Below are 14,280 nucleotides of genomic sequence, written 5' to 3'. Positions count from 1 at the left end.
AAGCAAGTTTCTGATAATCTTTGTAAAAGCAAACTGAGTGCTGGAGGGTGTGTGTCTTCATCTTTTCATTTTTATCATGAGAAAAAAACTTATTAATAAAAGTGAATATAACTCATAGCAACCCACATGGTATTGTACATAAAAAAGGACCTGGTAGTTAAAGGCAACTTTAAATTGAACAGTTTATTCAAGTTGAATAATAAATATACAAGTCATTGTCTTAGGTACAGTATGCATATATACAATGAAATAAATTCAGATGAAAGCACATTGAAGAACAGATCCTAGGATGGCTTTCTTTGCCATAGAAAATTCATGAGAAGGGAACAGGTATGTACTACTACTACTATTACTGAAGCATGCAACGTGAAATCAAAGTATAAATTCCAAGTGTGTATATAGTGGTGCTACTAACCGACTTCATTCATGGCTGTTTCTAATTGTTGATGAAGTACAGTGTGCAAAGTGTGAGTGTGTTGTGATATTGAAAAGAAGAAGCTAAACCTATTAATTCAGTTTAAACCAGTGGATTACTGATTCTGTTGTGGTAGAGTTATACTGGATGCATTTAATCCTAGAACAGTAAAATGCTGCAAGTGCTCTCTATTGCTTTTGCAGTGATGTACAGTAATACACTGTAATGATATAATATTGCCAGAAGGGGGAGCAATGGAATCATTTTTGAGAATCTGAATAAGGAAGTTACAGTTTTAAGATTTTCTTACACACAGGTTATGCAGGGTTAGTACAAATGGAAAGAGCATTAGACACCATGTTTAGTCAGCTGAGTGGTACAAAAGAGGTATAAAGCTGTATTTTGCTGTTGCCCTAATGTATGAACTGTATGTAAGTTTTAAACAGTGACCATCATACAAACAGTTGAATTTTCTACATTGTAATGTCTATATAAAAATGCTATAAGATTAACAACATCGTATCGGACATTAAATCGTATTTTTTGTCCAGCGTCTACTCCTTCTCATTTTCAAAATGCTTCCATGAAAATACAACATGTGTATACCAAAGCAGGATGTAAACACAGTCATTTTCAAGAATTTGCTCAATAGTAAACTAAGGTAATGATTGCACTTGGTAGATCTTAATCAGGGGGTAAATTACCACTGTTTTGTAGTGGATCCTCTTTAATAAAAAGACAGAAAATTGCTATTAAAAAACAAAGCGCCCACATTTTCCTTAAACTGATCAGACTAGCTTCATAAGGTGTCTTGCAATGTTATCCCTGCAGAGTAACCCTTTGGTTGATTATACTGTAATTGTTTGTCCTTCCATTCTCATTTCATGCTCGTAGGATTTTCAAGTAATGAGACCCTGCTCTCCGTGCTCAAAGCTCTTAACCTCGGTTAACACGTAGGACCAAGGTCTCCCTTTTCTGGTCCTGAAGGGCCACATTTCGGCAGGGGTTTTTTTTTTTTTTCTTTTTTCCAGTTCCCCATCCCAAAATCGTTAACTCTTTCCCGAACAGAAAAGAGCAACGAATTTGGTTCTGGTTGTGGATAATAACGGGTTGAAGGAAGTGGCTAGGTGCTCTGGCGGAATGAAGCCCAGCAGAACCGGGAATATGAGACGCCTGTCTGCGTTTGACCCAGCAGGCGGCAGGGTTTCACTTTCTCCTGAAGTTGCCCAACTGCACCCCCCTGCGGCCGGACACGCAGCGGAAGGTGGCGGGCTGGACCTCCCAGTACTTCACCGGGTTAGCGAACAGGCTGATGCCTGCATACAGGGCCTTCTTCACATTCCCCTGATTGGGGCAAAAGTCATTCACTCCCACACGGGTGATGCTGTTCGCATGGAGGTATACCACCTGCCAGTAAGGGTTTAAAATAAGAGAAGTTGTGAGAGTAAGAACCAGCAAACATCCATACATACCTGCCACATTAATACTCACTGCAGTCAGTTTTAGATTCTGATTTAGAGAATTCTCACTGAACTCTTAAGGCTTCTCTCAATCTTAAAAACCAAATAAACTACAAATTCTATAAAGGGACGACTTTGCCAGGAGTATTCCAGGAATTTAGTCACACCATACAAGGTACTAATACCTCTTGTCAAAATGTCATGTCCATAAATCAGCTTGAAAGTTTAAGGCTAAAAATGTTCAGGTTTCATGTTGGGGGTTCTGGTGCTGATGGATGTTAACAACTTCTGAGAGCTAGTAAAAACACTTATTTGGGAGTAGTTGTGTAATGTGATAAATTTGTAGAGTTCTGAGAGTTGTCAGACTGCTATTACTACTGGAAAAAATGAGTGCTGCCAAAATAGAGTTAAGCCTAGAGTTTAAAAAAACATCTTAATAACACTGCCTCTTAGTTTTAAATGGGTGATTTTTGCGTTTTCATTTGCTGGGATTCCTGATGCTGGAGGGCCCTTTCATCAACACAAATTTACTACATTCGCGCTTGCAACAGAAGTCGTAAAAAGGGAAGCCATTGAGGTGTGTTTGAAGTTACAGGAGAGTAGGTAACAGCAAACAGCAGCTTACCCGTAGATACTTAAGTAAATCCAAACCCGGAGGAACACTTCTGAGTTTGTTATTATCCAAGTGAAGTTCTCTGATGTTAGGAATACTGGCCAAGCTTCCATTCTCTACAAACTTGATTTGGTTAAATCCAAGCCCCAACCTGTGATACACAAGACCAGATAATGTAAAGCATGTGTACCGTTCTTGAAGGCCTGTACAGTGAGTGGCGGTTGGTGATGATCAGTAAGTTTCATACATTTCAATTTTTTTTTTTTACCTCAGTAAGTTTCTGTATCGGAAGAAATCCTCCACTTCCACTTTTCCGATTTTGTTGTAATCCAGGTGAAGTTCAGTGAGTGAGGAAGGAAGGTCTGGAAAACAAGAAATATGAGTCAATCATAAATATTTACTGAGTGATGTTCATGTTTGTAGTTTTACCAAGCAGGCAGTGTAATTGTAAATTGAATTAGGACACAGCACTTTCAGTGTGCTACTGACATTAAATACCACCACTTAAGCATAGACCTGTAAAGGAGACCTGTAAAGGCCTGCATTCAATAGTAACTGTTCACCAACCTTACCTTTTGGTACTGCCGTTAGCCTGGCCTCTGCAATTCTTAAATATAGGGTAGACATGCCATCAAAAGCTCCTAACTCAATGCCACTGTTTGCAAGGGGATTTGCGCTCATCTCTGTATAGAAAAAGAAAAAGCTTTAAACATTTGCTGTGCACAAACTTAGTAATACATACTTAACATCAAAGAAAGTTTCATTTTTTTTTATTTTATTGGATCTTTGTATCTTAGCTGGTGTCAATAGACATACCCAAATATGGTGTTGTAAGCAAAATTTCACTTTTGCCAATTGGTCTGCCTTACAGTAGATACTGATAATCGCATTTTACTCTAAATCAAAATTGGAATGCTTGAGCCCTAAAGAAAGATGCAGAGGATATCTCCCAAAACGCTCACTAATGTGCAGTCTTTGGGAGGCCTACCTAGAACATGCAGAGATCTCATTCCTCGGAAGGCGTCCTTCTGGATTCTGTTGATCTTGTTGTCATGGATCCTGAGCTCCAAGATATTTTTGGGCAGGTTGGCGGGTATCTGTGTCAGCAGGTTGTAGGACAAGTACAGCAGCTTCAGTTTCTTCATGTTGCTGAACGCCTTGGGGTGAATCTTTGTGATCTTGTTGTTGACCAGGAACAGCGCCTGTGGTTGCAAATTGGAGAGCGTCAGCAAAGGTGTGCAATTACCTCTTCTGATGGCTGCTATGACTAAAACCAGTGCTCAGGCCTTTGATGTGTGGTTGATTCCCGGCAGTAATGGGTCCCTAGAAATACAATAGAGGCCCTGACAAAAGAACAGATGTTCATAGCTTCTTTTCTTTCTAATCTGTTCACAAATTAACTCATGTCAGTATATTTCTTATGCCAACAAAGGTGTGCCCAAAAGAAAGTTTCAAACATACAGTCATTACATTACTGTCAGATGAGCAATGAAGGCAGCTTTATGCAGTCTTTGTCAATGTAGAATGATAGTACAGCATTTGTTGTCTGTTATGCTAGATTATGTCCACCTCTAAGTCTTTTTAACAGGCGAGCAAATCCATTTTGAATTTTTTCCTATGTGCAGACACAGCACAGACAAATCCAGGCCTAAATTAAGACCCTGATGTGGACATGGTAAAATTGCAATGCCCAGCCTTCCTTTCCCAGGTTTATATTTAGTTGTTGGCCTGTCCTCCTGACTTCATTCTGATACATAAACATCATCTCTGCTTTTGCACAGGAAATCATCTGACCAGGGTGCCCTTGATTGTTTGCATATCAATCATTCCTAAACATTCTGCTGGGTTGCTTTAGCACTCTGATTGACTTGACATAGTTGGCCTCCTAAGCTCCAAAGCCGCTGATAAATTTAAACCGTGAGGGTGCCACAGGTAGAATGTTAGATGTAATATTGCATGGTGTGTCAGGAGCCATGAGTTGAAAATATTTTGCACATTCTTTTTCAAATATCCTTTAGAAAAAGGTTAGGAGAGTCAGCTTAGTTTCCCAGCAACATCTATATTTGGTACATTTCTGCTTTTCCCGATAGTGTCAGCTATTCCTTTCTACCCTCCCTGATTAGAACACACCATCGTTGCCACATTAGACACTCCCTTTGCCTTTGAACTACATTACTGCTAAACTGGGGACTTAGCTTCACAGGTCCAGTACTCTCCCCTTCTTCCATTCCTGCTGCATTGGTCAGATTGACCACTACTAGGAAAGATTCGTCTTACGTAAATATTATTGATCCCTTTGAAGTCATTTTCTTTGATTTCCTTTATCATGTTGTTTTGCAGGTCAATCATTGATGCATCTTTGGGGATGTTTTTTGGCACTGCTTTCAAATCTGTGAAGAAAAAGTTTGAAAGAATTAGTAAATAGTTTCATTCAAAGACTTTAAATGTCAAATTTGAGAGAGAACATTTTCAAGTATAAAGTACATTTTCAAAAAGCATTCCCTTTGCAGTAATTGTAAAGTAACAATGCTTCTTTGTTCTAGTGGAGGTGTCTCGTTTCAGTCTTTCAGATAATTCGAGAGATGGCATATTTCCATAATTACACAGCAATGATTGATAGAAGCGACAGCAGTGTGCTTTCACAGGATTTGTGCATATGCCTCAAAGGTCCCTGGGCTGTTTCATTGCCATAGATACAGTGTGTACTTCATTAATATTGTCCTAGCTTTGAATTTGTATTTTCTGTTTCCCTTAGATACTTGTAATTGTTCCTATCACAGTAATAGATCAAATGAGTCCCATTTGGTTTTTCCATTATTTTTCCAGAGATTATTGCTCCAGTTTTGAATGTGAATAATGTAGTGTTGTGGTCTTGGCTTACTAAGTAGAATAACATTTTGCACAGTCTGTTACAAATTCCTTGATGACCACAGTCTTTGATTTTTGCCTGTGAACATTTGGAATACATTTTGGATTTATAATACAGGGAACAAGATCTAGTTTTATTTAAATGAGTGGCTCCTCTGAAATAAAACAGATATACACATGTATGACTTACTCTGCCTTGTTTTTACAGTGCATTTCCTGTACTGCTTCAGTCTGGTACGCCCATCTAAAAATACTACCTTATACTTCCACTGGGGGGGTGTGGAGGGAGTCAGACCAGCTGATCTGATCACGTGGTCAAATCAGAGGATCACATGGTCACTTCTTATAATGGAATTTAGCACTGGTTTGCAGCATCTTTAATGCTGCTGTAAATGTATGTAATATTTTATGTATAGTCATTTAACATACACACAGGAAATTATGTGTCCTATCTGTTAATGATCTAAAGGAAGGTGGGTAGACTTGTTTTTTAAAAATGATTGAGAGAATCAACTAATGAAATGAAGAGATTTTAATTATTATAAGAAGAACGTTGATCTTGATCTGAGGCTCAAAGTGATGGGGTTTTTTAGTCATTGTAGAGCTCAATAAAGACCATTGTCACTTGAAGATGGTGATTCATTTGTACCATAGACACTACTTTTTGAATGCTATCATTATAGAGAGTCACGTTATAATATGACTAACAATATCTGACATCCTTCTGGTCCTCTTTATGAAATGCTGTTTGTCTACCCAGCTTTAGTAAGTGCATTTAAAAAATTATGAAACAGTCCACTGACTCTATCAAAGTGTGTTATCTATACACAAAACTGGCCTAAATGCCCTTTTACTTTGCCCTTTGCTTTTTTGCTCATTGAACCCACACAAATTAAAATCTCATATTGTATTGAAGTCTTCCAAGTAAAGGTGTTTTCTCCAGGCAGACTAGCATTTCAGATCATATCAACTGATGATACAGCTTCTATTCCAGTGTAGGTAGTTAGTTATGTCAATGTAGTTGCAAAAATATACATAAAAGAGCCTTTGGTATTCGATTTATTAAACTGTACCTAATACCCAAAACTGGATTGCATCTGAATGCTGAATGTTATGTCAGTTGCAGCGATGATGATTTAGTGCTGTTTTAGCCTAGCCTTTTTGTATGCACTTTTGGCACTCTGGATAAGTACATCAAAGAAATGACTAAATGCAATGTAATATACTTGTCTTGAGAGAGAGTATGGTGTCACCATGCAACAAATATGTAGCTTTCAGCTACATGGATTTAAGAACTTAACTTTGTTTCACTGTTTTTGGATCTTCAGTATGCACCCAGTATTTTCAGTCACAAACGTAATGCTGTATTCTGGTGCATATTCTCCCACGAAACATTGAGTTTTCTGTGCTCATAAGTGACTGAATGCTTGACACACATAGCTGTTGCAGGGATGTTCTGTGCAGCAGATAGGTGTTAGTGAAGGGTTAAGCGTCCTCTCACCCAGGTCTGAACACTGAACCACCCTCAGAGAGCACTGGCAGCCAAAGGGGCAGTCCGGGTCAGGGGAGTCAGAGGGTGGGGACGCCCAGGAAGGGAACAGGAAGTTGTTGTCATCATCGTCGTCATCCGCGGCATCCTGCTGCATGATGTCATGCCGCCTCATGATATCCAAGACGTTGATTGGCTTGTAGGGCCCGGCCTGACACAGTGCCAAGAGGGATAGCAGTATAATCCCCCTCATGGTAGGAGAGGGAGACTCTGACAGCAGCAAGTGAACCCCTGCAGGGACAAAGCCGTTGCTATTATGGATTTGCTTGGGAAGTTTGTCCAGATCAACGTGCCACCCTACAACAGCCGTATTAAACTGCTGGAGCCCTTCTGGTAAAACTGCCATGTTCAACAGCACCTCAGTATCGCACTTAAACTATGCTCCCACATCCCAGTCCAGAAATCTGAATTGTTTCCCATGTCCAGACCATACATTTTCTACAGAACAAACAAAATTTGTGTTATGTAACTTTCCACTGACCTCTCTGTAATTTAAGGGTTCATGGAATTTCCTTGTGGTAACTTTCTGGTCAGTGGTGAAGGTTTCACAGTACCACCATTGAGGAATTGCCCCTTGCCAAAGTTACTGATATGCTGGTTTGTCTGTAATACCCCTAAAACTGAGGGACAGACCTTAATTAAAGCGTATATTGACTCCAGTATTTAATTTTAAATGGGTGATTTGGTTAAGGCTGGCTTTTGTGCATATACCTTTATTACATTATTGTCAGGGCTTGCTTAATAGTTGCCTTTATTGCAACCTTTGTTGCCTTTACTCAGTTTTAACCCATGTATACAATACGGAGATACCATTTAACTTGAGCTGTTGTGGTAAAGTACCTTTCTGAGTAGTACAACAGCAGAATCCACAGTAACTATAGCTTTGCACAGCTACCATGAAAGTGCCCTGTAAATAATTCAAATCATGTGTTCTTTTACCAGCTGTCTGATCACCCCCTGCTTCATTGTGCCAGGGAGGTAATCAGCTCTAATTACAGTCTAGAGGACGGTCTCTCATTCAGACATTTCTAAATACTTTATAAAACAGTTTTAAAATTTAAAACTTGGTCATAAAACAGCCTTTTCAGACTTCAAGACAATATTAACATTTCCATACTTTACAAGACATCACACTAAAGTATAGGCATTGCTTTCATTTCATAGTTTCTTTTGACATTTAGTTTGTGAAGTGTCTGTATTGGTAATTATGTTAATGAGATTGTCACATTAGTCTCTTGTTTTACTACTCAAAGTGACATAAATGGAGCAAGTTAGTCATTTAGGGTGGAGTGTCACCAAGGAAATAATGTTGTTTAAGGATGAATCCCCTTGCTGTATGCAGTGTAGTCCTCCAAAAAACATACACCTTAATTTTCTGAACTGACTTTTCACATAGAATCATCAACACAGTACACTTGCAACATATCATTACCAATTTAATTAAAAGCCAATACAAAACTGTGTAGGTTAGTTTTGTATTCAAAGTGTTTTTCTCTGTATCCATAGACAGTAAATTATTTCCAGTTCTTAGTTTAGGAATATGGATATGTAGTCTCAACCATACAGTAACAGAATATATTTTGCATATAGTATAAGATGAGTCATTGGTTAAGAGCAGTGTTATAATTCTGTATTATAAGGTAGACATCAGGTAAAAGGTGTTTGTCTGTGAAATGAAGCATCAAATGTCTCCACCTTACTGTAGTTTGTTGATGTATTTACCTTTAACATAAATCATTTTCCTCACCGTTAGTAGTAATGAAAATAGCATACCTTAGAAAATGGTTTTTAATCCTTGTTGAGCCCCGAAAAAGCCTTGAGGGAAAACATGGAAAAAAGCAGATTAGTATAACAGTAGATCCAGTGTCCACCAAGGTTTGATGCGCAGCATTAAAAAATAAATAAAAAGGGAGAACACAAATGCAGAATTCCTGAACGGAAATAAAAGGCTGCTGCTGGCACTGAGACTTACGCTCAAATAAAGTGCTTCTCACATCACCGTATTCCTGACAGATATTGAAAACGCATTGTTACCGGTCATATGTTTCTCATCAGCGACTTGAGCCTGGGCCAAAATTGTTAGCTTACATTCTGAATGCTTAGCCCTCAGTCTTTATACGGAGCCTGCTGGTAGGTCCTTACCCGCTGTGAGAAATAGGTGGCTGTCTGCCACTTTAAATATTGTACCTGGATACAAAAGCTTGTGAAGAGGTATCAAGGAGTATGGTTACGTAATAGTGCTTGTGCATTTGGAAAGTTGCTGTATTTAAAAAACAACGTTCAAATTCTTCCAATGAATCATCATAGATTTTATTCTGGGCAATGACTTGCCGGAAGGTGAAAATGATGAAATTATATCTGAGAATCATGTGGTCTAATGAATGAACAGTGAGGACGTTGAGAATGAAGAACAAATGTAACTTTTCAACACATTTGATTTAACTCAGTTAGACTTGAGAAAGTGAGTTATTCTTGTAGAAGTGTGTGTGTCATATGAATGACAGTTACTGTGCTTTTGTTCAGCTTGTCTTGTTTCTAAACCTCGAGTTTTCCTGATCTGTGGCTGCTGTTGGCATATTTAATTGTTTGCATTCATTGTTTTGCTGTTTACTAAAAATTGTCAGAGGAAAAAGGATAGCATTTAAATTTAGTCAAATTTAAATACTTGAGTTGTTTTTACACCTACAGTATGTGTTCACTTAAAGGAGAGGGAAGCTAAAATACTGATGTTGCTCAGATTGCTGTATAAGAAAACAGCTGTGTGTATGGAATTAAGTCATGTTTAAGGGTTGTAATGAAATGTATTTATATGTATAATATCAAACAGCCTATGATAAGCGTCCCCCCAGGACAATGGGGTAGTTCCCATTTAATATCCCTCTGTCTTCCCCTTGCTAAAGGCTCCTTGCTTTTATATATTATTATATTATTATTATATTTCATTGATTTTGAGCTGTAGTTACATGGACCTTGAGCACTTAATAATAAACATAAAAGCTATCATTGCAGTGTTTAGTATTCTTGTTCTTTATTCATTTGTTTGTCCAGATGACATGTCACATTTTGCATCCACACACCAGATTTTTCATCTTGTTCATAAACTGGCTCTGTAGTCATTTCAAACACTCACATTAATTATAGCTGATTTAATTCCTTGTGTGGCCCTATAGCCATGAATAAATCAAGATTAGATCAGATCAGAGTTTTTACAAAAGATGTGATGCATTACAGAACAACAAATTGTTTTTGTAAATAGAATTTTCCTCCTACAGATAAAGGATGTGAAAGGATTTCAAATGAAATACATATATATTTTGTGCATATGCAAATAAGCTGTTATTGCAGCTGTTTCATTACTGTTTGTAACCAAAAAATATAACTTTACACTGTATTTCATTGTAAGAAATTATTTGTGTCCCATCACATTCATATCTACGCAGTCTGAAAACAAGTATACATATAGTTCTCTTTATATGAATAGGTTGTTCTTACCAGAGAGAGAAATTCCAAACCACTCCAAGTCTTATAAGAATATGCCCTATGGTTGTTGTTGAATCAGACGTTAATTAAAGGGTTGAACAGTGTTTAAACAACTCCTAGGCAAAGAGGTTAGATTAAATCAGCTCCCAAAAAGCATGTACCAAAGAAGAAAAGCACAGATCTTAACTCGCTCTGCTTTTAACAGGAGTGCAGAAATCTGTGGCACACCAAACCTTGTTTGAAAAAGATTAGTATCGCCCACGCTTGTTATATTTTACACATGCCCATCATCTGTCAAGAGTATATCCTTGTGCAGCTGTTAAGATAATGTTTCAGAGAATGATGCTGACAAGTATTTCAAGATTGTAATAAAAATAGGCACCAGTCATTTTAAAGACTTGACAAATGTAAATTAAATGTGACCCAGTTATACTTAGAATTGGTGAGTTATCAGTCAAAATATGGCATAACCATATGCAAGCTGGACGGATATTAGTAGAAATACAATGCTATTTGATATTGTTTAAAAACTGGATTATGAAACTAGTTAGTTAGAAAACTGGTTTTCCAGTGAGAGTGAAGCATCCAGTAGATTGCTGTACTGGAAAACTTTTGATCACATTTAGACTGCAGTAATGGTCGATGGTTTCAGTTGACCTAAGAAATCTGGAACTCATTTAGTACTGCAGGGTTTTCTCTAGATGGAACTTGATACAGCGCCGCACTCACCCAAACATTGAACCCCAAACATTCCTGTCGAAGGTTCAGAGGCCTGACCACCATTGTATCCTAATATGACCCTTATAAGTAACTTTTTCAATATGAGCTGCCAGCTTGGTTCTTTTAAAGAGAAAAGTTATTTGGGCTTCCGAGTGATTCAGCTGGTAAATACTCTCCCCCTGAGCACTTGCCTGACGGCCCAAGAATATCACTTCTTCTTCTAAGCTTCTGGGTTGTGTCATTAGCTGACTATCACCAGTGGTGTCATTCCGCCAGGGCAGAGTTTATGTCACTAGGATTCCGTGCTTCACCTCTCAGCGCATTCATCAGGTGCCTGTGAGTTGCTAAATTGTGGTCAGTAAGAGATGCACCTATCCTGTCATTGGTGTTTGCTCTCTTAAAGTGTGCTGTAGGCAATGCAAGGTTAAAAATAGATTTTGGATGTGGGCAAATATATCTGAGGACTGCATTGGCTTCACTAGAACCCTCCTGTATACATGACATGGCTTAAAGGTTTCAGCTGCTGCGCCACATTTCCACTGTCAGGACATTGGAGTGGGTTGATCTTGGGATCCATGAACGTCAGCAACACGATACGTCCTCGGTGGACACATCGTGGGCCAAAATGCTATCGGAGAAGAAATCTAACTGCTCTAGTCGCGAGCCCGACACGGCCTCTGAGAAAACATGGTCTGCAATGAGGAGAACGCGGTACACAATTGCAGATTACAGAGTCAGAGTAAAAGGGTTGGGGTCTATAGAGGAGAAGTTCTTCATAGAGAATTTTAGCATATGATTGCTTCTGGGAAAGTCTGAATTATATTTGTTGACAAATGATTTTTGGGCCAAATGAGGGCCAATTCAGAATTGGTGCACGGTGCAGCATAGTGGTAAGGAGCAGGACTCACAACCAAAAGGTTGCCGGTTCAATTCCCCACTGAGGCACTGCTGTTGTACCCTTGGGCAAGGTACTTAACCCACAGTTGCCTCAGTAAAATATCCAGCTGTATGAATGGATAACATGTAAAAATTGTGACCTATGTAAGACGCTCTGGATAAGAGCGTCTGGTAAATGACAGTAACGTAAAAAGAATTTAAAACTCAGAAGTACTTAGTATTTCCATCTCAGTGATGAATGTGTTTTTATACGTCCCTCTGTAAAAAAAAAAGAAAGGGACTGCTGGAAACGTCCGGCTTAGTATACACTAGAAGTGGACGCCATCACCAAATCAGAGTAACATTTCTTTTTTTGAATGGAGAAGGATCCTAGACTGACATCTGATAATTTGACAGCAAGAACATTTACACCAGATCCTTCTTGTCCACTTTTTGGGGTTGACCTGTAGATTCAGAAGCAGAAATGCCAGTAATGCTTTCATGAGTCTGGACTAAATGTGTTGCTCCAGCCATAAGAATCATCATAGTATCACTAGAAGTGTATGCTCATTGAACGTGTGAGCGAAAGGCATCTTCTCTGTGTGGGCTACAGTGGCTGCAGGTGATTGGAAAATCAGCCAGCTTCATAGTTCAATTTATACTTGCCTGAAGGACTTTCCATGGTAAAAAAAAATGAGTCTCACTAATTCTCACCAAGAGTGTTGGGAAGCCTTGGTTTTATATCAGTCAAAGTACTCAGTCATGTCCAATTTGCCCTTGGAAAATGTTACTGTACATTTTCAAGGCAATAGTTAGTAATAGTATGTGCTTACTTCAGCACAAAATCCATTTTTAAGAAGTCTAAACCTATACTTATGGCTTAGGCAAAGGTTCCAAATACAGTTACAGGTTTGGCATGGAGTTAAAACATGAAGACAATTTTCTTACATAATCTCTGAAGGGGTGTAATATTTTCCAAAAAAGCCTGTTAAATCAAATCTGGGGCTGACTCTAGATACAAACTGCACAAGGTACAGTAGAAAGAATATCATGAAAATGATGGGTACCTCAGGGGATATTTCACTGCATGTTGCAAACAAAACTTCACTTTAAAGAAACAAGAAGGCTTTCTCATCACAGTTTATCCCAAGAGGAATGTGTTTCACTAAATGTTTTCTTATGAAATGTGTTGTGATTGTCACGCGTGAGAATCTGTTGGACTGCTGTGAGCTTCTGGTCATTCTTGGCCGATGACACGGCAGGGATTGAGCTTGAGTCACAGAGCCGTCCTCCTTCTTGAGCAACATAATTAGAAAGCAAATATTGAAATAAGAACAAAAACATCTTGTATTTTGGAAAAAATGAAAGCAGTAAGAAAATTTCCTCTAAAAAAAGACATGATGTGATGATAAAGTATGTTTTTTTTTTTTTTGCAGTTCATCTCTGTTTTTCTGTGTTATTTAGAAATAAAATGTTCAGTGAGAGCATTATTATTCTAGCATCAGGAAAGGATGACCTGAGTGCTGCAGGACTTTAGAGAACAGGGACCTTTTGTTTCAGAATGCCTCTCTTCTACTGCACTCTTCTACTTTCAGTAATAACTGGGAAGTTAATCAGACCTTTGCTTAGAGGGAAATAGTAGAATGAAATAAATTATTTGCAAATTTGACAGACTGAAAGGTTGGTAATAACCACAAAATTGCAATTTTATCAAAGTGGAATTTGTGTTGTACTAAAAACGTTTGTTATCTGAAAACATTAAAAAGCTTTATAAGCTTAAATGTATACACACACACACACACACACACATACAGACTGCTCTGCAAAAATTCTTTTTATACTGCGGTACATAGGGAAACTAAAACTTTTGTTTGTGCATAGTTTAGCCTAGTGTCCTTTCCCTTTCTTCCAGATGCTTTCCTATTGTGATGCATTTAAGCATTGGGTTCAAGGGTGACCTTTGTCCTGTTGTTCTCTGCCAGTTATGTTATTAATCCAATGAAACGCTTGACTTCTTTGTATGATTGACTATATGACTAAACAATATTATGTTAAAGCTTTGTTCACCCTCCTGAGACAGCTTTTCAGTTCTGCCTTTATCAGTTATAAATGATGTTTCTCTTGTACTTGTTGGCTGTGCTTCGAATGCCATAAATTCAAAAAAATTGATGTGATTGCAGAGAAATGAGTAGTTTGACAGAGGAACCATTTGCTTTCAATTCAGGCATTGCTGTTAAATGACTAAACATCAGTGGGCATATTTTTTAAACATAAGTCACTTTAAAATTTTAAACAACAA

At 38.2% G+C, this 14,280-nt stretch overlaps 2 protein-coding genes across 4 annotated transcripts in view; one reads left to right on the top strand and one right to left on the bottom strand.

The window, feature by feature from the left end:
• Positions 1–14,280, top strand: part of LOC118779598 (centromere protein P) — an 86,834-nt gene that overhangs the window by 40,706 nt on the left and 31,848 nt on the right. The window lies entirely within an intron of this gene.
• On the bottom strand, positions 233–11,151 carry aspn (asporin (LRR class 1)). Of its 3 annotated transcripts, none has more exons than XM_036530380.1 (9): positions 11,115–11,151; positions 8,679–8,720; positions 6,858–7,136; positions 4,766–4,878; positions 3,477–3,690; positions 3,061–3,171; positions 2,757–2,850; positions 2,501–2,639; positions 233–1,822 (listed from the first exon to the last, which is right to left on the bottom strand). In XM_036530380.1, exons 3-9 carry the CDS (start codon positions 7,096–7,098, stop codon positions 1,622–1,624), a joined length of 1,113 nt encoding a protein of 370 aa, XP_036386273.1. In that variant the 5' UTR covers positions 7,099–7,136; positions 8,679–8,720; positions 11,115–11,151; the 3' UTR covers positions 233–1,621. The 3 variants fall into 3 exon arrangements, with proteins under 3 accessions (XP_036386273.1, XP_036386272.1, XP_036386271.1); XM_036530379.1 differs by lacking the exon at positions 11,115–11,151 and adding an exon at positions 10,398–10,524; XM_036530378.1 differs by lacking the exon at positions 11,115–11,151 and adding an exon at positions 8,878–8,981.

Source organism: Megalops cyprinoides, chromosome 6 (assembly GCF_013368585.1).
Source record: "Megalops cyprinoides isolate fMegCyp1 chromosome 6, fMegCyp1.pri, whole genome shotgun sequence".
Lineage (NCBI taxonomy): Eukaryota > Metazoa > Chordata > Actinopteri > Elopiformes > Megalopidae > Megalops > Megalops cyprinoides.
This window is presented reverse-complemented; position numbering and strand designations above follow the sequence as displayed.